Below are 25057 nucleotides of genomic sequence, written 5' to 3'. Positions count from 1 at the left end.
ATGGAGTAGGGCCAAATAACGCTTTGAGATGGACAGCGCAGAGGCGATGTTCCCACGAGGACTGCGTCCTGATTTGTGTCTGGCACTTTGCAACGGGATTTGCTGAGCACAGAACGGGTGGCAGAAGTCTGTCTGCGAGCTTACACGTGGGATTGGGATGAGGCAGGGAATATCAGCTCCCTCTGCTGTCAGGATCACTGACCTTAAACGGTGACATTCCCACAGCGGGGCTGCTCATCCCTCAGGTTCTGTCTCCATGTGCCTCCCCACTGCGCAGGGGGCTCTAAACTTAGGAAAAGAACGCTGTTCTCATTGACCAAGTACATCCACCACCACCCCCCCAAAAACAAACGACGTCACCGCCTCCTTCGCTGCTTCCAGCATCAGTCCTCGGCTCCGTGCCGCACAGCCAGGCGCACTGAATTCGCCTCAATGCAGTTTGCCTTCTGCGGACCTCCAGAGGCTCTCACTCCCTGCAAACGCCTCCAAGAAACAGCACCGCGGACACCCAGCTGCAGCACGTCGTCCCTGCAGCGGGGACCCACAGCAATCCTCAGCAAGAGTGCTCACGGGTCCTCTCCTGACTGCAGGTCCGTGAACCCAAAGGCAGAAAGGGCCAATGCTGATAAGAACGTACTCAGATGTTTCGTAACATTGATGTTTATTGCTTTATATGAATACTGTATTGAAAGCCCAAGCATTCGGTTTACACACAGGAATTATACAATTATATACCGTTCCACAATGGCAGTGAGCACTCAGTACAATCTACAAAAATCTACTTTACAGAAATTTAAAAATCCTAAATATCAAAAAGGTACAGTTGAAGAAAACAGGTATAAATTTGGCAGCCAGGAACTGTGACCGGGAGGTTGCAGCTTGCGTGTCCTTAAATATGGGAACTGGAAAACAGCGAGAGGAAAGCAGTAGTTGTGCTTTGGAGCTGGTCTGAAAACAAATCTAACACTGGCTGTCACGGTGGCGCGTTGAAAAGTAGTCAGTTCGCTTCCAAAACGTTACACGCATCACGGGGAGCTCCATGCACACCTACACCTCAGCTGTGAGCTCGGGTACTGCTGCCACCCACTGCCCCCTGCAGCACAGCAGCGTGCCCAGGGCCACGCCACCTCCGTGCCTCAGAACTCAGACTTCCCTGCGAGATTCACAACGCTCCGAGCTCGCGACCGAGCACCTGCTTGTTTCTCCCCACAAACTTCCTCATCGTATGTCCAAACATGTCTTCTACAAAAGGTTAAGCTAATGTTTCCATTACAACGTTCTCAACATAAAGCACATCTTCTCATAAATAAAGGGAACCCTTCCACTCAGGCACCTCAGAAGTATACAAAAGTGGTGTTAATCTGAACAGTTCTCTTGGAATGTGGTTATACTCTGGTGTTTCCAACACTATTTCCAGGGTTTCAGATGGGCCAGATTTCATTTGCCTTTTTTTGTCTGTCTTCCCCAGAGGCAAAAGGAAGTGCCTTGAAAGGTGAACTTTTTTCCTATAGAAAAAGTATTTGCTGTATTTATCTTTTGTAGAAACAGAAAAATAGAACATTTCCCCCTTAGAACAGTGAGGGTACACATACGTGTGCATGCGTGCATATATGAGTGAAATGCAGCACATTTTCAACACACAACGTAAGGTTTCATAGTGCGTATTCAAATCAAAACCTGGAAACCAGCATGAAACCCCATCACTCACAGGTTAAACGTTGAAACGGTAACCAAAATATGAAGTAACTGCTAGAGCTGTCAGAAAAAGACGAGACAAAAAGCTTCCTTGCTTACATACAACTAGGTGTGGTAATCTCCAAAAAGGTTGTCAAAATTATAATTACCTTCCAGTTTAAAAACTTTTATTCTAAATAAAAAAAACTATACACAAACCACTGATTGACCAAACGAAAGTTCAGCGGTAAGCAGGACCTGAAGGAGCTGGTATTCACAGTTCTTATCATGTACAACTCTTTCAAGGTTCGATCCAAGAAGTTTATTTTACAACCTGCTTCTTTTGTAAAACTAAAGGTCCACTTTATTACATAAAATTATTTATACAGTGTAAAACCGGAGCCTTATGGAAAATACTGCATCTAAGAGTGTTTCAATTAGTCCTGCTCCATAGGTTCATCTGCAGCCTCCGTGGCTTCCTCACTGTTTTCCATAGGGGTCTCTGATGAAGTTTCTGGAGTTTCACTACCATAGGACCCTAACTCTTCAGTTTCACTGCAGTCAGCTCCACTGCTGCCAGATCCACTACTTCCACTGTTGTCTGAATGTAAATCCTTCTCTGCTTGAGACTGATCAGACTCCTCCATTTGATTGCTCTCCTCAGAGGACTCTTCATTCACAGTTGAGGATTCCGTGTCTTTTTCTTGATCCTTTCTGTCTGGACCAGCATTTCTGGGAGACATGAAGGACTCTAGAAATGGTGAGAGGACACTATTACTAAGGCATCTTTAAACAAACTTTAATCCTGCTGCTCTCCATTCCCAGCTGTGCCAAACAAAGTTTCTACAACACAGAAGAAGTGAAAACCCCAGGCTTCATGAATGCAAAATATTAGCCAACCTCATCCAAATAGCCAGGGTCGGGATAGCCAGACTGTTCTAATATATCATAAAACAAAACGTTGGATGGCATAAGGAGCTTCACTTTACTGCAGTCTCCGTGGATGAAGACGAGCTCTAAAAACAAAGTCACATTTCCTTGCTTCCCTACACTTCCTTACTCATCTTCTGATAACGTAATTTTATGGAAATGATGAAAAGAAAGAAAATCCTGACTGCTTGGAAAATGCACACAGACATCGAAATACCCGAATTACCTTCCTCATCTTCCTCTGTACAGTGCTGTCTTGCGCAAGTAGAATCTTTTTCTTTATCCTGAGATGTCGAGGATGCTTCTGTTTCTTCCCCCATGCCTGAAGAAACTTCACTGGAAGCAGACTGGTTTGCTGCATCTCTGGCTTCCCCTTCTTTGTTGAATTTAAGTCTTTTTACCTCATGTCCCTCTGCTTCCGCGGGATCATCTTCAGAGTGCTTATTTTTCACTGGGCTGCTCTGAGCACCTTCTGAGTCAGATGCTGGTGAGTCACTATAAACAACAAAGGCAGCTGTAGGGTGTGGTTTTTGTTTAAGAAAGATGTTCTACAGCTTGTCATGCTTTATTTAAGTAGCTATTTCAAATTAAACATTCTGCAAGAAAGCAGTAAAACTTCATGCACTACAAGAGAAAGCCTCAAAATCATCACTCCTGCTTCACCTGACTGCTGATGAAAGCAGCTATCAGTGCTCTCGTTGGGCTACATCACAGACAGTTCCTACTGTCAGCTTTAACAGCAAACATTAATGAAAGAGCACATTCAGTTACACTTTATCGTCCCAGCACAGGTTCAACAACTGGATTCCTGAGCCCTGTTACTATTCACTGTGAAAAAGCCTCAAAATACATTGCTCCTCACAAACCTGTGTTTCTTATCTTCTGTTTGCTGCAAACTTGATTCTTTATGTTCCGTGCTGTCTGGCAAACCGTTTGTTGTCATAGGAGCTGACAAAGGAACCTTCGGTCGATTTACTGGTCTGGGAGTTCCAGGACCATTCACATTCGATCTTTAAAAATAATAACAATTAGTTAATTATCAACAACAAGAAGAAAAACAAAAAATAACAAGCAACTGGTCCTTTTATAAAAGGAATTTGTTCCTGAAGGCAGGAAGCAGCTATAAATTCGATCCTGAAACATCCTGGGGGATATGAGGGTGAAGGGGGTTACACTTCCCTTTTTTACTGGGTACAATTTCTAGCCTCTGATGGAAGCAATATCACAGAAACTTCACAGTTAAAAAAACTGTAGAGCAACAAGGTCACACAAGTATCAAACAAGAGCACGGCATGTACCTCTATGATTCTCCTTCCATCAGTATTCCTTATCATGAAGCTATCAATTTGGGATCAGAATAGGTAAAAACATAGGGGGCCTGAGGCTGCCAGCCCTGGGACAACCTTGCAGAAATAATTAACTCCTGATGTTAAACTTACCTCTCAGAGTAACCTGGGGAATTTCCGGGGAACATTACACCATTCATCCGATTTAAACTACTGGAATTATTTTTCCTTAAATAAATAAAACACAAGAATTAGAACGTGGTGAATAAAATAACATTTCCCAATTGCTACATGTTATACTCACAGATCACTTTACTACTGTTGAATTAACTATTAATACCAAATAGAACACCAAACTCTGTGTACTTACTTTGTACACAGCTATCAGGAAGAGGAACACATTACACAGGCACTCATTCTTCTATCTACTTATACAATGCTGAAGTTCCAAGGAACTGAGAAAACATGATACTTACTCTGAAGATGGATATACACAGCTGACAACCATGACGTTCTGTAATACACAAAAAACACGTTAAGTGTTCAGAAGGGGAAACTTCTGCTCTTGACAACAGCCCAGAACTTAAAGGGTTACAGCATTTGGTCAACTGCTGAAGTGCTTTCAAACAAACTTTCTTTAGAGATATCAACAGATGGAAAAAGAGAGAAAAGCCATTTTGGCTCCCCCTCCACAAGGTCAGACAGTCATTATTTTGGGAATGGGTTACTTTCAAAGACAGCCACATTAAACCTGAGGCCTAAATCTTTGTATTTTCTGATTGAAGTGGCCTTGTAAAGCAAAACAAGTTCTGTTATGCTGAAAAACTCCTGAGTCACTGAAGAAACACTCCGTTCGTACACTGCGAGTGCCCAAGCACCATCAGCTCACCTTGGCACAGTCACACTTCCACTGTTACACTGCTCTGACCCCACAAAAAAGGGCAGAAATAATTAACTGTGTTTTGCTCAGCTACATCCCTTTCTTGAGCGGCACTGAAAACTGAATCCATTTTCACACCTAGCTTACAAGTTAGCTAAGTTTGTCTTACCATAATCAGTACTCAGAAAAATTACAAATGTGGGGTTTAATTGTTTTTAATGTACTTTTTGCAGTACCACTTAAATTAATCCAAACTAACGTTAAGATTGCCACAAAACTTGAGCTGTTGCTTCACAGAATTCATTTTGGCTGACCAAAATTCATCTTACCATTACTGACTGCATGAATATATCTGACAGTGTGCTCTGTAACAGTGAAAAAGGCCCCCTTCACTCTTGAGAAGTTAAGCTTTCTTTGACTGAATATTCTAAGTAGAAGCTTCAAGCTAATTTTGCGATAAAAAAAATCCAATGAGGGACCATATCCTGAAGTATCTATTGAAAGACCCCAAATTCCAACACAGACTAGCAAATACCATGAAATGACACTGTGTGACCTGCGTGCTTTTATGAGGATACACTGTGTGACAGAAAAGGATGTTAAAAGCCTGGCACAAAACACACTGTGGAGAGGAAAGGCTTCCTTCTCCTCCACATAACCTGAGCCCAAACGTGGAAGAAAGTATCACATTAAAAGGAAAAAATACTTCAGCTGATTATTGGATTGTTTTCAATTAGGACTCAAAACAAAGAGTGACATTATACACTCCAGAAACTACAGGTTGAGTATTGTACACTGCTTAGGAAACAAAACACAGAGTCCTGGTACTCCAAGTTTTACATAAGTTGTTCTGCATGTTCCTCTGACATTAAAACATACAGAAGTGACTCCCACAATTAAGAGTAGCTATTAGCTATTCTATGACTATGAGCCACACTGATACCAGCAGAGCTTTGGCAGCAATCTGAAAGTTATTCAAAAAGCAATTGTGATGGTATAGCTGCGTGTTCTCTCAGAAAAATACATACCTTTTCCACACCTCTTAGAAATTTGTCAGTTCCTGTGTAATTCCTCCTAGGATCTGTTAGCAACTCACAGAGTCGCTGAATAGTGAAGGGGATGCTGCAATAAAATAGATTTATAACAATTTAATTTTATTTTAATGAGTACGACTGCAAGGAAGCAACAACATTATTGCTTCTCCCCCTTATGGAGAGGACTGGAAAAAAAATAGCACTGAAATTTGTTATTATTAGCAATATAGGGTAAGTCAAAGCCTTATTCCCATTAATTTCACATACTGAGACATTCTTTGGTGCTCACCATGAGAACCCTTAAGTAGTATCCTAAAGAAATCATCCCACAACTCAGTCCACTAGAGTGACTAAGAGGAAAGTGAGTATTTAACTTCAGAAATCAGATCAACAGTAAAATAGTTTAAGACTGCATTTATTAGATAAAACAGAAAGGGAAGTGATTCAAAACAAATTTGAGTCATACACACTAGATCTAAAAATAAAATTCTCAACTTGTAGTTTATTTCACGTTTTACAAAATACATTTACAGGAAAAGCAGTAAGTGTTGGAATTACTAGAGTCATTGAGCTTTAGCCATTACAAACACTGCATTGTGCCACAGTTGGACATTACACTCATCTATCAAGGAACATCTCAATAAAAATAGTTAGAGTAAGATATATGAATCTGTGATCTCAGGTTTGTACGTTGCTTTCTGACAAGGCTGCACTCAGTGTCATCCTACTTAGATGAGAAACTGTCCCTTCAAGCATGCAACGTTTTACACATGTAGACCTGTGACCTGAGATGTCACACACATTCACTGCAAGTTCATACACAATGTCACAATTCAACAGATTTCTGACTTTTCACAAAATAACAAAGTATTTTAAGTTGGTTCAATAAAATAATGTGCATTTTTACAGTTGACTATTTCAAGTCTGACATTAACATTTCAAAAATACATCTAGAAGTGTTTGATACAGTGATAATTAAGAACCAGTTCTTAACTGAGAATGACTGATACACCAAATCCACAGCATCATCAATACAATCGTGCATATATATACATGTGTATGTATATAGTGCTACACTGTCATTTTAAGATTCACCTTTTATTATTTTCTAAGGAACTCAGTACACACAGCATCTTAAATCTTATTTATTAATTCAAGCTTATTTCATTAGCCAAAAAGCCATGCTTTTAAAGATGCACGGATCTACCACTAGTTCAGTGAAAACATGTCAGCACAGCTACGACCAATCATACTACACCACCATCCTCCTGAACTCAGGCAAGCACACAGTGACCAAGTATCCCGACTCTAAATACCTTTTCCAGAGTTGTTTGTGCATTATGTTACTCAGGAAGTTACAAACTTGACTGTAAGGAGACATGCTACAGCGTAGCACCTTTAGCCCCAGCTGCTGCAACACAGCTACCTGAGAAAACAGACCGTCCACATTTTTCCTGCTAGTTGAAGACTTCCTTTCTTTTTACCCTGAATTACACCATACCAACTTGTCTTCTAGGAACAGGAAGACAGTCAAGCTAATTTCCATCGATGAAGCACTGAATCAAACACTGCTGCTGTTGAGCAGCTGCTGGTCACACAGTGAGCCTTCTGACAACACTCAGCTCCTGTGCAGTGCTCACCTTTAACCAACTTCCCAACTCCCCCACTCAGTCATATTTACTCCATCTGTGAACTGCTCCACATAGTTAGCACTGTACCTACTGCTTCTCATCAATAGCTAATTTGCTTTTTGGCTGAAAAGCCTTTAATTAGAGCCTCCATTAGGTTTTAAAAGATTAAACTATCCATTCAAATTCAGGGTACTTCAGAGGAACAACAGAATATAGAATTTCAGATTATCTTTCATCAACCAAACGTACAAAACAAGCTGGAGAATCTTGGCCTGGCTAATTTCTAGTTTGCTGTATCTAATCTGGCACTTGGGAGTACAAAGACATGAAGTAACTCGTGCACATCAATACAGTTCTGGTTACTCAAGTAAGCAAACTCAAGAGAGCGTGGAACCTGAAGCTGCACTCCTATTTCACCGTATTTGAACTTCAAACAAAAGCTAAAACCAATTCTGCTTCCTCCTAAATGTTCCATCATAAACTGAACTTTGTTTACTGAGCAGTAGATGGCACCAAGTGTCACAGTATCACATCCTCTGCATATCACTGGTTCAACATTAGTAAATCTTTCTAGTTTGCAAAATCCAACCAAAACTAACTTCACTTCTAGTTAATTATTAACTCTTTCATTAAAAAAATAATAAAAACCCTTTTAATTTAAAAACACTTCAGCAGGAACTGAAATTGGTATAAATCTATACATGAACACTAACGTGACAGCTGTGGGTAATATGAGCACGAGTGCTCCTTTTCTGCCTTCTCAGGGCAACCACTTACAGCATCACATGAAGCTTACAATCTAAACCCAGCCCTTACAGCTAAACTATTCAGTCTTATTTAAAATGAAGATCAAATTATTAGGCATGCCATACATTTTAAATGCAGTACTGAGGAAACATAGAAAACAGAGAGACTACTCAGAATGCAAAGCACATTCACTGTATTTTTATTATGATTATAAACGTTTTCTCTTTTTTTGATGCTGAAGATTCCCCTGCCATCTAAGGTCTCCATGACTGACTGACTTGGGAACTTTCTGCTTCACTAAGAAAAGCAAAGGAAACAGCAAGTCTTTCAAGAACATCCTGCTTCAAAGGAACTCTGAAGCACAGCAGGAGAATCTGCCTTTAGAGGAACATTACCCGAAGTCAGTGAGATACAGCCAGGTTAAAACAGGCAGTCTCAGATCTCTTTTATGCAGTTTTTCTGTTATGCTTTTAAACAACCATTAATAAACACATGCTAACAATAAACCCGTATGAAATGGCTTTGTTCTGCACCGTGGCACCCTGCAATGACATGCACACCTCGAAATGACAAGGAGCCTAAGTTCAAACAACTGCACAAACTGAAATCGGTCTGTTACATTTTTGGAAGTGCATTCCTATCACATGCGACACAGATTTCAAACTCACTGCAGAAGCTGTCATTTTTACTAAATTAACTGCTCCAAAATCCCAGATTCTGGAACATTCCTATTTATTATTTTCTCTAAGACAGCTAATGCACGCAGTTCTCCTCAAAGACCAGGTTTACCCAGAAGAATGAGCAAGTCAAACACTTCTCAAGTGGTACAGCAACAGAACAGCACAGCCACAGCAAGCTCCACGCCCCAGTCACCCAGAGCTTTGTTTAGTACGCTTGGGAACAACAGGAGATCACAGCAGCCCATTCACAGCTTCCTCAGTGTGAGAACATTACAGAGTTTGTGGGCAGCGAAGCATTAACAGAAAGCTGGGGGAGGCAGGAGATAGGCACACTGGCATACAGAGTGGGTTTATTCTTAAACTGCTTCAGTGAAGTAGTGAAATGTTGGGCAGCAGAGAACGAGCTGAACTACACCTTCTTAAGCCTGTCTTATATAAGAGCAATTTAAAGCTTTTTTTCTTCATAAGGGAATCAGACCTCACTTACAAAAGACTTACATTGTAAGTATATTAATTTGTATGGAACAATGACAATAAAAATCATTAACATCAAACTATGACACTAAGGATGTGTTAGCAGTACCTCAAAACTGAAATCTGAGGGTAAGAGTAGGCAAGTCTTACAGCATGCCATTGACTGACAAGCTGAGAAAGATGCTGAGCAAGTCTCTCATAAGCAAAGTCTCTCACAAGCAGAACGACTCAACTTACAGCAAGTACAAAATCCAGTTAAGAAACAAGAGCAATACTACGCAAGCTATTAAAATTACACAGCAAATAAAGACACCCTTGACGAAAAATAAATCAGGAGCTTTATTTAAAATGAAACAGAATTTCCAGAATTACAAAAGCAACAAAGGGTACACACTTGGAAGACACAGTCAGCAATAGATTGAATAGCACAAGTCTCTCTCAGCCAGTGCTGCCTCAACTAGAGGCTTGAATCTGGCAGGATTTAACAATTCAAAACCAGGCATATTTGCCTCCTTGCTGCACCACATCTATCACAGCATTAGTTCTTCAAAACCTACTGAACTGCCACAGGTTCGTTGAGAAGTAACACCTAAAGAATCCATCCCACTAATTATTTCAAATCGTGTTAATGGAAATCTGGCTTTAATTGAAGCTATTTTACCTGCACATGGAAGTAGCTATCTCCCATCAGAGCGTACTGCTAAAGATCTACTGACACAATGAAAAAGCAGACATGCCACAGAGCAGCAACAGTTTCATTCCAAGACTATACTATAAATTACTATTATATATATTATTTTAAAAGCATAGTAAGAGAAAGCTGTGAAACTTCTGTAATAGTATTTCCAAGGTATACATTTATTTCTACTCGCTGATCTACGGAATTGGGATGAACTGTCAAAGACAGAGCAGAATTCTAAGGTTAAAAAATGATAGATTATTGTTCTAATCCTGAATTTAGGCAACAAATATTACATACCCATTAAATCCAGTGACAATTTTCAGGATTCTTTCTTTCATCTCTTCAAAGGGAATATACTCCACGTTGGGATTGGGAGGCCCTCTTGGCTCAGGAGCTGAGGTTCTGAAATCATCCATTACTTTCTCCAGTTTGAAAATAAAATAGCCTTTAAATTGAGACCACTGAACCCTGCACAGAACACAAGAATTAAGATATATGCAAGTCAGCCACAAAACCACAGAAAAACAGTTTAACTTTATGTCTGTAAAATAAAACTCAGGCTAGTACGAGTATTGTACGATGAATGAGGCACTAAGGTAATCTCTTTTTTCTTAATCAATTTTAAGTGTGCTAATTATTTGAAAAATGACAGCAACACTTAGTTACACAAGTCAACAGCCATGAGGAACAGGGTAAGGCAGCTCTTCAGTGAACTATACAAACCCAGAGTTGTCCAGAAATTAGGCATATTTCACACCACCAGTGAGCATACAGTGCAGCCTGAAGCTTTCATTGAACTCGCTGGAAAAAAAAGAGTTTCAAGTCTGGAAACCACACAGCAATTGTACACAGTGTTCTATGTCTTCTGCTACAAAACTGTATGAAAGGCCTTTATAGTGAACCCTCCCACACCTAGGCATCCTCAACAGCATTTAATGGAGCCCCAAAAAAGAAAGGCAAATACATTTTGTATCACAATTCCAATCTCATAAATAACTGAGAAGAACACATCCACAACAAGTTACCTGGGAACACCGACTACCTGCTGCCTTACGCTGGGTTCTGTCACGCAAAGAATTCTGTAAGTTCTCAGGAATGTTTCTAAACTGAATACAACAGGCAAGGACAGAAAGTACTGAGAAAGCCCTCCTGCAGCACTGCCCCACTCACACAACTCATTCCCAGCTCCTGATGGCAAATGCTTTTTGTACTGGCACCTGAAAACAACCGACTCATTTCGGTCACAACTGCTGCATTGAAAAAGGATTTATATTAATTAAAGCATGTTGAAATAAAATTACTTATGTGTATTTAACAGTAAAACTTACCTACACTTGTGACAATTTACTACAAAATTTGAAATCCCCCTTCCTTTTTTCTTAACTTCTGAAAGACTCCGCTCAAACCAAAAGCTCAAAAATATCTGGCTTCGCATCCAAAGACAGAAATAGTTAAAATAACAACCTTGGTTTTGACCACTCAGCAAAAATCAGTGTCAAAGGAGAAAAATCAGTACTCCTCTTTCATCAGTCTATGAAGATGACACGTAGAGGTTGGTATCATCTCAACTCGTGAATCTCACATCTCAGACAGAGAAAAACAATTAGTTCATAAATGATGGGCAAAAATCTGTTACTGAATACAACACAGAGATCAAGACAAATTATCCTATGTCTTCACAAAGCAATCTACAGCTAGGTACTGTAAGTCACAAGCATGCACTAAAAGACATGGCACACAGCCAGCCAACTGTAATGAGAAGAGATAAAGACAGAATTATAACATACTCCACGTTGCACAAGCTCCCTGAGAATAACTTTAGCTGGAGCATACAACATCTCCACTGCAGCTGCTTTGTTAGAACGGGAGACACTGAATTGAGCAAAGTTTGCTAAGAACTTTCCCTAGTTAAATCAACACCCAAATGCAAGTGGAAAAAACCTTCGAAATAGCTTTATGTACAACCTCATTAAGTTTTATATTCTAGAAAATAGCTGGCAAACAATTTAAGCTCTGTAAAGAAGCCAAATTGAGGAAATTCCATGGAGAAAACACTATTCATGCATTCTCCTGAGCAGACTTGTTTACAAAAAACTTGTTCTTCCCACTCAGCACTGTACAGAATCAGCCCTTTCTAAACACACACGTCTTCCATAACCCATGCTCTCCCTGCCTGCTGACCTGGGATTCTGTACTAGCAACTTCTCTGGAGCTTTTACAGCAACTCCCAAACACAGAAATTCCTCTGAACACTATGATCTGTAGAAGTATCATCAGAAGCAATACTTTCAAAAACGACCTTATCCTAAGATGCTCTGGTTCAGTGTATTTACATTACAGAGAATGAACAACTTTGCTATATACTACATACATATATATATACACACACACACACTTTATGTATGTCTAAACCATCTTCACTACCATATCTGGGTCATCTTGTGTAATTACATCTGTACAAAGACAGCTCCCCTAGGCTAATGAGTTTGTAATTCAGAGACTAAATCATCATAAGGCGGCATTTCTGCTTAAAGAAAGAGTCCTCCTGCTTCCCTCCCTCCCACCAACTCCAGCAACCTTATGTCAGCCTAAAGCTTTTGCTCTGATACAGAAAGCTAGAGGGAAAGAAAACAAAACCTGATTCTATTAAAAAAGCTCCCAGCCAGGAAAGAAGTCAGCAGAGGCAGGAAGAAATGAAGTAATCACAGCATGCTTCCCAGCTACTGCTTGAATACATGCACGTATCCGAGCAGAATCACACATCACAAACCCGAGAGAAATGAAAATGCCAGTATTATAAACCTGCAAATTTTGAAGTGAAGAAAGTTTAACAGTCACAGATGAAAGCACAGAACACTGAAAGAGAGCATCAGCCTGGTCTGCCTTTGTGAATTACTCAAACAGATGACACTGTGTGTCCGAGTTTGCTAGTAATTATGCCATGAGGTATTAACAGACTTTTAGCACCTGACTGAACAGACAATAAAAATGAAAATCAGAAGAAAGATTTGAGAATCTTTACACGTAAAGAAAGAGCAACCATGAGAAAGGGCTAAGAACAGGTGGGGGAAAATAACCTAGATACAGAAGATACAAAATGAACACAGAGTTGAAATAAAGTGACAAGCAAAAAAATACCCAGGAAAAGAAACAAAAAATATTTTTAACATGCCCCCTTCTGCCCCCAGAAGGGGCACAAAATCCAGGATGAAAAAAGTTGCTCCATGAAGAGAACAAATTTATGCTCGCTGAAGAAAGACAAAAGGAGTAAAATGCAACTCTACATCTACACCAATACAAGAATGGACTCAGCCACTGAGAGAGACCACTTCACAGCAGCAGAGCAGAAAGGAGAACTAACACAACCTTAATTAATTAACACTGTTCTGTAATAAAAGCAAACCATTTCACACCTGTACTTAAACTAAGTGCTTATCTGTTGGAAGTAATCCACTGCTACCCATCAACCAGCCTGAGAAACTCACCAATTCTTTGATAAATAGCACTCCTCAAGGACAGACTTTGACAGAAACTTCCCCTGATCTGATGCTATACTTTCACTTAAAAGAAGAATCACTACGTAAAAAACTGTTCCTTTCCAAGATAGGACTGCTTCCCTGCTTAATGTGATTTGCACAAAAGTCATCAATCTGAACATATATAGCAAAAACAAGATTGCATTTTAGATGGATATAATTTAATCCTATCACTCCCACATCTCTGGAAATGAGGAAAAGAAAGCAGCTGATATGCAGAAGTACTTTCCCTAATTCCCTTATCTCTCACCTACTTAAAATATTTGCACTGCTGAAAATGAGAAAGCTGCTCTGTCCCTGGCTGCACTGGTTTCCATGAGAGAGGAGAACCCCCATCAGATGCACCAGTATGTCAGAGAGCTAACTCCCATCTTCCTCCTACCACCTGTAACTGATTCTCCTGCCCTACAGACCACACAACAGGAGACTTGAAATTTCAGCAGAAAGAGGAAAAAGCCAATGCTGTGTAGCAAAGCTGCTCAGGAAAGATTTTACAAATATTAAAAAGCGAGTAATAAGTAATTCTGAAAGGTTACTGAGGAAACTGAGTCCTGAAACCTGGAGGGTCACAGGAAAACACACCAGCTTCTGGAGAATTAGAGCAAGGAAGGGAAAGCAAGCAGGAACTGCAATACTCACACAAACACAGGACCTTTCCAACTGATGCTAGAAAAGCTATCCACGTTGAACAAACACACTGTAGTGGTACTCCTTCACGTATTCACCCCCAAACTCACTAAATGAACAAATGCCCAAAAAGGCAGACCAGAAATAGATTAAGTTATGTATCTTACTTTCTAGCACAGGATGCCAGGTACAGCACCAAGCTACTACATGTGGTTTAAATAAAAGCTACACAATTTTAATTCACAAACCTCAATAAGACATGTGGAAGGAAAGCCAGGACAACACCTAACATTAACTGAAGAACAGGAGAAGTAATTCAGTATGCCTGAAATAGAGCCACCTCCTGAAATGGAAGAACTGCAATTATTTCACAAATCTTTCTGGAATTGCTTCACAGATTACAGGTGTAATTAATAATAACATTATACTGGAAGGACATTAAGCTTCTAGAGACTTAACTATGTACTTAAAGCATTAAGAGTCCCAGTGGGACGTCTGTCTTCAGATTTCAGTGTTTAAGTTCATTACAAAATCACTTGGTTTAAATTTTAAGAGGATGCCATCTGTTTTGGATAGATACTACACGCCAGAAATAACTTAATATGAAAAGGGAACCAAGAAAAGATATTGAACAAGATCATGAAAGATACCTCAGAATGCAGTGTTAGGTAAAAGCAGGGAGTACCTCCCTTTCCACCCTTCTACTACTACTGCTACCTGACAAGCAGAAATTAAAAACAAAAATGAAGACTGAACCAAATGGTATACTTAGGATGCACACAAACTTAACATCCAGCTAACCTGATTTCAGCATGGAGTCCCCAGGACACACAATGAAAGAACCAGCAGACAATCCCAGTCAGGAGTCTCCCATATTAGCTTCCCACAATTACTGCTAATTTATAGCAAGTCCTCTCAGGCACTTGCTTGTAGGAAACAGGTGTTTTTGTTGTTGTTTCAAATGAAATGATTTGTCAACTTTAATAATTGTTTCCTCTCTTTTCCACCTTGCTCTAGAGCTCATAGAAGATGGAAGGTACGCTGGAGAATGTCATCTCTCCACACTGTAAAAAATAAAACTAAATTTTCCCCCAAGATGGTTTCTTTTGTATTCTGATCTGCCTATGTGACCTCCAAAGCCATCTGAAAAGTCAAAATACGCAGAAAATGAAGTCTACCCAGCAACCATGTATCCCCTTCAAACCCCAATAGACCAACAGAGTGCAAAGCCACATTTGAAGCAGCTGTCCTTATGTACCAGAAAAAAAAGAGCATATCTCAACTTCACCCTACCTTCAAATTCACTCAAGTTTAACCTTTTCTACTTCCCATGAGTAGCAGACAGGCATCACCTCTGTGCCAAAATACCTCCCCAGAACCACCCATGCAATCATCCAGACCTGCCTTTAACTGGGCACTGCGTTTCCATTTGGACAACAATTCTCTAGATTCTCCCTAGCTTTTCTTATTTCAAATCTAATCTAACTGAAGATTAATGTTGACTAAGGCAGGCTTCCAGAGTGATGTTACACACTGTACATCTGAGATTCTGCAGGAAATCCACAGCACAATTCAGAGTGCATCCCATACAACAGGTATTCTGCAGAAAAATAATCCATCAGACAAAGGCACAATGTAATTATAGTACTCTAGAGTTGATGCATGGAGAATACAGAAACATACAATGGATTGTTCTTGCTCAATAAAATTGTGCAGCAGAAGTCTGGGAACAAACTTCAAGCAAAGTATTAAAAAACATCCACTGTGTACTTTAAAGTCTTCCTGAAGTTACACACTCCAAGTAAAATCATTCCAAGTAACATTAATATAGATACAATTACCAGAGCAGTAAAGATGTTGACTCTTTCACACATAAACTAAATTCCACATTTTGAATAACAGAGGGCACTGAACTTCTTCCAGGTTTCACAATTTGCATAAAATAAGCAAATAAACAATGGCAACTGCTCTAACTTAAGGAGCCATCACCACTGCCAAATGAGCTCAGTGTCACCCATGGGACTCAAGCACAGTAGGTCACATTGAGGTTTACTATACTGAGCTGGGAAAACAGATAAAGGAAGAGGCATCCTACCCTTTATTAATTTACTCTGCACTGTAGTACAGCTCCTGTCAGCTCATGCATTGTCCCATAAACAGGCACACTTCACTCAGATCTGGAAGTAGTGTAAGTGAATAGCACTTGTGTTACTAATTCCTTCCAAAATCCACCCAAACAATTTCTACACAAGGCAGTTCACCCCACATACATGAAGCCTGGATTGAGACAGGGCACCCCAACCCAGAATGACCTGACAAACAAGCTTTAGGTCTTTCTGCATCATCATACTCCCTCCCAACTTCTGAGCCAAGCTTCATCAGCTTTAGCCATCTTACCAAATCACTGCCCTAATGCTTCTGCACCTCAAACACCACTGAAATCTTGCAACTGTCCTCGAGGAGCATCATCTCTGAACCTAGGAGACCTGCCAGACACAACAGCTTCTGAAAAAGCAGTGTCAGCCTTGTTTACTCACAAACCAGACAAACCACCCCCTGCCAAGACAATGAGACTTTGTATCCTCCCTCTCACACATCCATTGCTCTGTTCCCCTCCCACTGTGTGTACCCTAAAGAACAAACCTTCCCAACCTTCCCAAGATCCGTCCACAGGAACAAGGCTCAATTGATGAGCAAGTTCATCAACTACATGACCAAAGCAAAAACAGACATCCTAGTTTCTGTAATATGATGGGGAACAATACCCAACCATCTGGAAAGTACTTAAATAGTAAGGATCAAAGCCAATAGTAAGGTCAAGGAACAGTGAAGTTGAGGCCCACTGGAAAACAGAGGTAATACTGAGGCAGAGGAATAGGAACACAGAAAAAAAGCTTAATGAGGACATCAACAGAGGAAAACTAAAGCACATGCAACAACACTAACTAGTATAAGATAACAGTGGGGTGGTTCATTGTGACCACTCCTCTGAAGGACCACAACTGTACACTTGCTACATGGGTAATTTTTATAATACGGGTGCGTTCTAGCTTCTTGCTCCTAATCTTTTCAGAAGATAAATCAGCTGGCTTCTTAAACAGTTTCCTGTCCTTTGGAGGCACGAGTGGATTCGGAGACAGAAAACGCAGTATGGGTGGAATTGGAGTTGGTGGGGAATAACAGCAGGAAACAATGCAAGGAAGTTTACTCACATCTCTCTCAGTTCAGTCACCACTATGGAAACAGAAGAGGCCTTTACTAACAAAGACACACAGACTCCTTTCAGAGAATAGCAGCTCATGGCAGGAACTCCAGAATTGTTTTATTTCATTTTAAAACTCCGTAAGGAATCGCATTCCCCAGCAGCTTTAACCATTTCCAGAAAATGATTCACCTCTAAACAAGGACTACCAAAAAAAATGCTAACATACACAAGTCAAGCAACAAAATGACACTCAAACAAAACCCAAAAACAATCCTTATAGAAAAATCTGACAAATTCAAGCATGCTAGATGAGCTAAAAGCCATACAACTATGATTTACATATCTGAAACAAATGACTGCACAAAAAGTCAGAACGCATTATTAAAGTACTATGGGTAAGAACAGGAATTTATTCCTGGCTGCTTTCACAGCTACCATCTCCACTCAAATCTTTTCTTCAGGTGGCGAATTACTTCAGTGCTGTAAAATAAAAGCTGAACTGATACAAGTTGGAGAATTGCTCCAAAAGCCCAGTCAGAAAACACATTTACTGCCACACGGGGACACGAAACAGCATGAAACAACTGAAAATGCTTTTTGCTGTTATCTCCAAAAGAACTATGGTTACATAACTGTAAATGTGAGTTATATAATTTAGCAACAGCAAACCGTGTCTGATCTACCTGACTGACTTCTGTGATGCAATGACTGACTGCAGTCGATCCCTGCAACGGACACAGCATAGCCTCTCATCCCACTTTGTAGTCCATGGGCTCAGAGGACACTAACCCTCCCCAGCAGCGGTCAATGGCATTGCACTGGTGGAAGCAGCATGACTGTCATTTGGAGAGGCCTCAGAGAACTGCAGCAGTGGGCTAGCAGGAGCATTAGGAAATCCAACTGAACAAGGTACAAAATCCTGCAGCTAGAACAGAGCAAGTCCACACAAGAGCCAAGGCTGAGTACTAGCAAGGTAAGCACTCTACAGAAGAGGATCCCGGGTGCTCTGGACAGCACGATGAACATCAGTCACTGCAGTGAGTGACAACTGCCACCTGCACACCGGGTGTGTGTCAGCACTATCAGCAACATTAGCCCTTACTTGGCACCAACAAGTTTCTCACTGCAATACAACGTCCAGTAGTTGTGCAATACAAAGAGAGAGCAGAAAGCGTGTGAGAAGCAGAAGGCCACGAAGATGTGACACAGCTGCAGCACAGGACCCGTGGGGAGGCTATGGAAGCCTGTCTTCTGGAAGACACAAAGCTCAGATAGAGGAATAAACCACTGTCTTTCACCATAGAAGGTGCAACTGTGTACAGACAAGGTGGAAACAGGCTCCCTTCAGCACTGTTCAAATGAGAGGTAAAAGGCTGCACACCCAAATTACTCTAAGGACAGTTCCAACTGGTTGTAAAGAAAGCAGTTTCTCAGTGTGCAGTTACGTGGTGAAAGTGATGCAACAAACAGGTTATGGAACTGCCCTGACAGACTTCTGAAAGAAAACAAAACCTGAAAAGCCATAACCTAACTTGGGAATTAGCTCTAGCCAGCACTAGGCCAGACTGGAAGGCCTCCAGAATTCCTTCCCAACTCATACTGTCCTGTGGTCACACTAAAGGTGTTCCTATCCGCTCTACAATCATGTCTATTAAGCCTGACCCAAGAAACTTTCTAGAACTGCATTTATTCAATCCTCAAGGAAACTTCAACATTCAATTTACTTCTGCATTTCTTTACTGTTGAAAAGGAGCTGTACTGCACCCTGCATTACAGTAAGACATTAGAACTGTGCTTTTTAAGCTCCCTGCCCCTAGGGCAGTGGAAGTACTGAAAGAACTGCAAATGCCTTTTTTATCTCATTTGTTTTCTGCGTTTTCTTTTCAACCTTAAAACCAAAGGAAAATTCCAATAAGAAACAAATTGGATTTTCTTTCTTTAGTACCCAAATACATGATTTAGAAATATTTTTGCTACTGAAGGGCAGCAACTCTACATCCAAGAAAATTCCCTAAAAGGAGAGAAAAACATTTTAAAGACAAGGCAATAGTAAATTTCTTTCTTTCTTTCTTTCTTTCACTTTTGTATTTTGCCTCTAGTATCACAGTGCCAAGAATTGCTCGCTATCACTCTTGCAGCTGTTTTTACTTCAGAAAAAAAAGATATTTCTTAAAAAAAAAAAACCAAACAAACTAAAAAGATAACTTAAAATCAGGGTATGTTTATAAGAAGTTCTTTAGACCATGAAGCATAAAGAACAAACGTCATCCCTCCTCAGTTTTGCAAGTCATGCTGCTCTTTTACCATCTACAGAAAAACACATTATACTATCCTCACTGACTAACCTTGGCCTCACCAAGGAAACTCCATGTTAATATCCAAGGGAAGTCAAGACAATCAAGGACACATACTCCTTTGGAAAAAAAAAATCCTAAGACTTAACACAAGATTAAAGAGTTGAACCATAAACTTTACATTTCACCTAAGGCAAGTCTTACCATAGCAACTGTTAAGAAACAAAGCTATTTCAAAGTAATCAAGCAATCAATCCTCTGATTCTGTTCATGTATAATAAAAGAAGTTTGGACTGGCTTTTGAAAATGCAGCTCATAATCTTGAGAACAATTAAGTGAATGGCTAACCTTGCACAGGAAGATAGTCCTAAGCTTCAAATGGATGAAGTTAACACACGTGATTTCACAATCATGCTCTTACATATGGCACTGATAACACAGCTTAGGTTACACTAAAAACTAAATTTAGCAGCATTTTTATTTCAGATCTTCGTTATAAATGAACAAGGCATTTAATTACTAAAGACACTCTGGAGAGCCTTGTCACAGCTGCAGTGCAGCTTCCTATAACCCACCCTCTGTTTTCTCCCCCCTCAGCTGCACTGCCCTGTGCCAATCCCACTAACCTGAACACAACACCGTGGACCAATGCACCCTTTCTCATTAGAAACACAACTGCCAAGAAGGAAGTTACAAGTGCCAGCAGATCCCTGCTCCAGGTTTCCATGCAGCCACGTAAACAGTTGGACAAGCACAAATGAAACAGTGACACAAGGGCTGAATTAGCCAAGTCTGCTGCCAGAAGAAACAAGGGTGAAACTACAGCTTAATGTACCTGCTCCCAGCTCAGTGGGATGAATAAGAACATTGAAACCAAAGGGAGAAAGGAGGTACCACAATGGCTTACAGGAGACCATGCTTTCAATCTATAAGGCAAGAGATGCATGCCATGACAATGCTTCCATGAGAACCTCAAAAAAACTTTATAATTTACTTTATTTGCACCACTTCAAAGCAATGTTTTTGTGTGTTTTTTATAAGAACTGCTGTAATGACATCTGGAAAAGGTGTGAAGGGTGAGAACACTGCATTTTAACCTGGAACAGAAGCAGTAGCTTCATAGCAAGTTACAAAGCAGAGAGAACCTCCCCAAACAATATATAACACTACTAGAAACAACTCAAAGAAAATCATGTCACGTTTCACTGTCCCTGTTTGCCTTGGTCCTCACTCCCACGGGTACTCTGAGCTACTCCAGGAACAGGCTGTGGATGAAGAAAATCCATTTCAGAAAGCCTGCAAACTGTGCAATTACCTGACTTAATCATCTGCTTTTTTTCAGATTGAGCTCTGAACTTTGGAACAATCCCAAGAAACGTTAGTACAGGTTATGTTTGTGGAATTCATCATCTTAATTGCAGACAACACATTTCTTACTGTTTGAGATTTCTATTGAATAAAGTTATTTTTGGATCAAATGAAATAAAGAACATTCAGCTCGTTTCAAATTGATACATTTAGTAGGCTTGTGTAATTGAACACTTAAAACTAAAAAGAACTCTATTACAATGCTCAAGCAGTGCTAGCTTCAAAATACACTTGGCTCTTATAAACGCACACTGAGGCTCTTTACACAGACGCCCACCACGAGATTTTAATTTTACTGATTCCCTCACAATAGTGAAAACAGAAACATATTAGATGGAATAGAATGCAACTGACAACAGGAAGCAAATCAGATGGCACAGAACAGCATTTCTGTGTCCTCCTCCAGATTATACTGAATACTTCTGATACGCACATCTGACAGTTGGAAAAAAAAATAATAATGTAAATGAAAGGTTTAAAAATGCTGAAAAAACACTACAGGCCAGGAAAAAAAACAAACAAAAACTCTGAATGCACAAAAGACCAGGGCCTACATGAAGCTCCTTGTGGCTCCCATTCAGATTAAGGCAATAGTTTTAATAATTTTAAGATAAATCTATTACACAGACCCAAGAAGCGCAACTATGAGCCCACACTGAAGTAAGTGCTATCCCAAAGCACTGAGCATCACAGCTATGTATGTCTGCAGAGCCAAAGCCCTCTATTCAAAGACCAAAGTACAGCTGAGAACTTCAAAACCACTGATTCCGATAAATCAAGTAAAAATAAAGGAAAAAAAAATAAAAAAGAAAAAAAAATAAAGGCCAGACTCCAGTGAGCCGGGGAAGCTGGGAGCCAGAACAAAGCCCGGCAGTAGGCCTCGCAAACAAGGAGCCCTGCTGCCACAAAGTGAGCCAACACAGCAGCGCGCGCGGAGAAGCCTTCCCCGCTTCCTGCCAAATCCGGAGCGCACCGGAAGTCACCCCGCGCTGCCCGGCCCCGCAGCGGGGTCACCCGGAGCGGCGGAGCGCGGCCTGGGCCGTCCCTGCGGGGCACACTGGGCCGCCCGGGGACAGCCCGGAGCCGCTGGGTACAGCGCGGGAATGCGCTGAGGGTATCGCAACAGATATGCCACACGATGAGTGAAACTTTCCATTAAAAACAAAAAACAGACCAAAAAAAAGGAATAAACGTCGCTTAAACCGTAGTGAGAGCAACAGGTTTCCTGTGGTTGGTAACGCCTGCGCAGGAAAGGGCGCCTTAAATACATAAAGCTCCATGCCAGCAAGGAGAACAAACACGCACAGTGTCAGCACTCGGCCAGGGGAGCTCGTTTAGCACAGGGGAGCACCCCGCAGACGCGGCCCCACAGCGTCCCGTTCCCGCAGTGCATTACACCCCATGGGCGCAGCGGGGTCACACCGGTCCCACTTACATGGTCTCTCCCGTCTTGGCGACATGGCAGAGGAACTGGTCTAGGATCGGGCACACCTCCTTCTTCCCTCTCTTCTCAAAATCTGTCGGCGCAAGGGCGGCACGAGAAAAACGGAAAAGGACAAAAAACGTACCTGTTAAAAAATCGTAGGCAGTGCATGAACTACCAACACGACCCCTCCCCCCCCCAGAAACACCTCCGCGCTTCCACTACGCCTCCGTCCATCCCGGCAGCTCCTCCGGCCCGGAGCTATTTCCTCGTGGAGAAGAAACGCGCGCACCTGGGCGGCAAAAGTTGGTGCGCGACTTCTGCGGAGCGGCGGCGGCCGCTTCCATCCGCCGGGACGGGCCAGGCCGGGGCAGCCCGGGGACCGCGGGCCCACGCTCGGCCCTCCCCGGCCGTACAGCGAGCCCCCGGGCAGCCCCACCCGACGGACCCCGCGGCCCCTGGAAACCCCCGGGCAGCCCCGCTCCTCCCCCAAACGCGGGGACGCCGCTCCCCCACCCCCCGCCGCTCGCCCCGCACCACCTTTCAGCGCCTCCTGCAGCCTCTCGACGTCCATGATCCGCGCCCGCGTTCCCCCGCCGCCCTCCGCGCCGCTCCCCTCCGCCGCCCCCCCAGCCCCGCGCAGCACACGGGCTCCCGGCGCCGCTCGCGCAGACACAGCCCGGGCTCAGCAACCCTCCAACATGGCGCCCGGGCCGTCCCCGTGCGCGGCCCCGACAGCCCGCCCTCCTTCCCACCGGGGGCGGGGCCGCGCGCGGCCCTGAGGGAGGCGGCCCGGCTCAGCGCCGACCCTCGCACCCCGCCCCACAGCGCCAGCCCCCAGCGGCCAAAACGAGCCTCGAGAGGCGGAGGCCCACGTTCAACTTTCAGTTTCACAGTTCATCACGTCTTCCAATCCCTACATGCACTGCCACAACAGAAAAAATCCACTTTCTGTTTTCTTGAAAAAAAAAAAGAATTCAAAATACACACTTCCAAAAGCTTTTTGTCTCCTCCAGGAGAGATATTTCCATGGAAATAGGTTGTATTTTTGTGCACTGCTGTTTTTCAGGACGCTGAGAGCGGCTTCACTTAGCTCAACGAGCAAAGCAATTCACCGCAAGTTCATCTCTCCCTTCTGTTTTCAAGGGATGAACATGTAAATAGAATCCTGGAATACAAAAAGCTTGTGTGGAGTTTCATCACTGATATGTAGAGTGAGCTTGAGCTAACGAGTTAGGCAATCATACCTGTGTGTCTTTATTAATGAAACAGAAGTGATAATTACTCTTCTTCAGGAGGTGTTTGGCATACCTTGTAAGAAAAGCAGCCACTACGTATTTTATTTAAATCACCAGTGCTGCTTGCAGAGTAGTTACTGGGGAGCAATAATGCACTCCTCACGTTAGGAAAGAAAAACAGGCATTTTTAAACATAACAAAACATGATAAATCGTTTTCCAATGTAGATTTTTCTCTTACTGCATTAAATTTACACAAAGCCCATTTTAGATTTCTTTTAAACTTCTGCAAAACACTTCTTGAGCACTTTCAGAGGGAGCAGGACAAGGTCCAATGCCTCAACCAGAGGAATCCCCCTCTGCCTGATGCAACTGGACAGATCTCCTTTTTTCACTTGATCTCACACCTGAGAAATTCAGGTTGAGCACTGATTTATAAGAATTATGCTCACACTGATCAGCACTGAAGGAAGATCCATATGTAACTGAGAAGTTATAGAGCATAATATACTGCTATTCTCCTCTTCCCGAAATAACAGCAGGAATTAGAACAAACTAGAAACCAAGTGATAGCAACATGATCACATCACACTTTGCAAATAACTACAAAAAGAAGGCAGAAACTAATATTGCCAGTTCTGATGGATCTGCGAGAGATTAACGTTGCACAAATGGCCTTCCTCCCTGTATGTCCCGTTCCTTTATTTCATCCAGTTGAAAATGATTCCTTTTACAAAGTTAGCTCTCAACAATAGCAGCAGCGGGATGTGGAAAAGAGGAAGAATGGAGGATTTCTGCACTCAGCAGCAGTCAGGGCACAGCTGTGCTAGTTTAGTGTACTGCCCTGGAAGGCCTTCACACCAGCAACAACCAACAACTGGTTTTTGAGCTTTAGGATTAAAACACTAATGAAAAGTTCCACCGAATTGCATACTACCAAACCCCCCTGGGCACAGATCAATAGCTCTAGTGCTGAATATCAGCAAAGCAAGGTGTATGACCAGCAGATAACGTTTATTTCAGTCATGAAGTTTAGATTAGGTATCGAGAGAGCCCTGACCTAACCTGAACCTTAAAGTAATTTCATTCACTGATGTGTGCCAGAAATTCGCAAGGTATTTTAACTCAAATAATCCGTAGCAACTGAATACAACACCAAGCAAATGCAATGCAGCAGAGTAACAGCAAAACAGAGTTGTGCTCATTTTCCTATAATCACGGCCAAGCTTCAAGACTTCGATCTTCTGAAAATATTACCAATACACACCAATGGATTTACAAGAGGTCAGGGTTTGGATGCATTGTTTGTTTTCAAATTCACAGCTGCAGGAACACCAGCATGGCACAAT

General features: G+C 41.8%; 1 protein-coding gene across 1 annotated transcript; it reads right to left on the bottom strand.

Moving 5' to 3' along the window:
* Positions 1 to 1208: 1208 nt before the first annotated feature.
* PPP4R2 (protein phosphatase 4 regulatory subunit 2) lies at positions 1209 to 23117 on the bottom strand. The gene is made up of 9 exons (XM_065749674.1): positions 23012 to 23117; positions 22484 to 22565; positions 10316 to 10486; positions 5799 to 5892; positions 4367 to 4404; positions 4044 to 4118; positions 3471 to 3614; positions 2831 to 3099; positions 1209 to 2425 (listed from the first exon to the last, which is right to left on the bottom strand). Exons 1-9 carry the CDS (start codon positions 23043 to 23045, stop codon positions 2112 to 2114), a joined length of 1221 nt encoding a protein of 406 aa, XP_065605746.1. The 5' UTR covers positions 23046 to 23117; the 3' UTR covers positions 1209 to 2111.
* Between the last annotated feature and the right edge of the window lie 1940 nt (positions 23118 to 25057).

This window comes from Cyrtonyx montezumae, unplaced genomic scaffold (genome assembly GCF_038088225.1).
Source record: "Cyrtonyx montezumae isolate F1298 unplaced genomic scaffold, pur_monq_1.0 scaffold_6, whole genome shotgun sequence".
Classification (NCBI taxonomy): domain Eukaryota; kingdom Metazoa; phylum Chordata; class Aves; order Galliformes; family Odontophoridae; genus Cyrtonyx; species Cyrtonyx montezumae.
The sequence above is the reverse complement of the archived record's forward strand: the minus strand, read 5'-3'. Positions and strand labels throughout refer to the sequence as shown.

Coding starts and splice junctions, on each gene's coding strand:
- PPP4R2 (XM_065749674.1), bottom strand. CDS start 23,045: ATGGACGTCGAGAGGCTGCAGGAGGCGCTGAAAG. Junction 4,119..4,366: donor TGTGTATATCCATCTTCAGA/GTAAGTATCATG, acceptor TATTTATTTAAG/GAAAAATAATTCCAGTAGTT. Junction 2,426..2,830: donor TACAGAGGAAGATGAGGAAG/GTAATTCGGGTA, acceptor CACCATTTCTAG/AGTCCTTCATGTCTCCCAGA.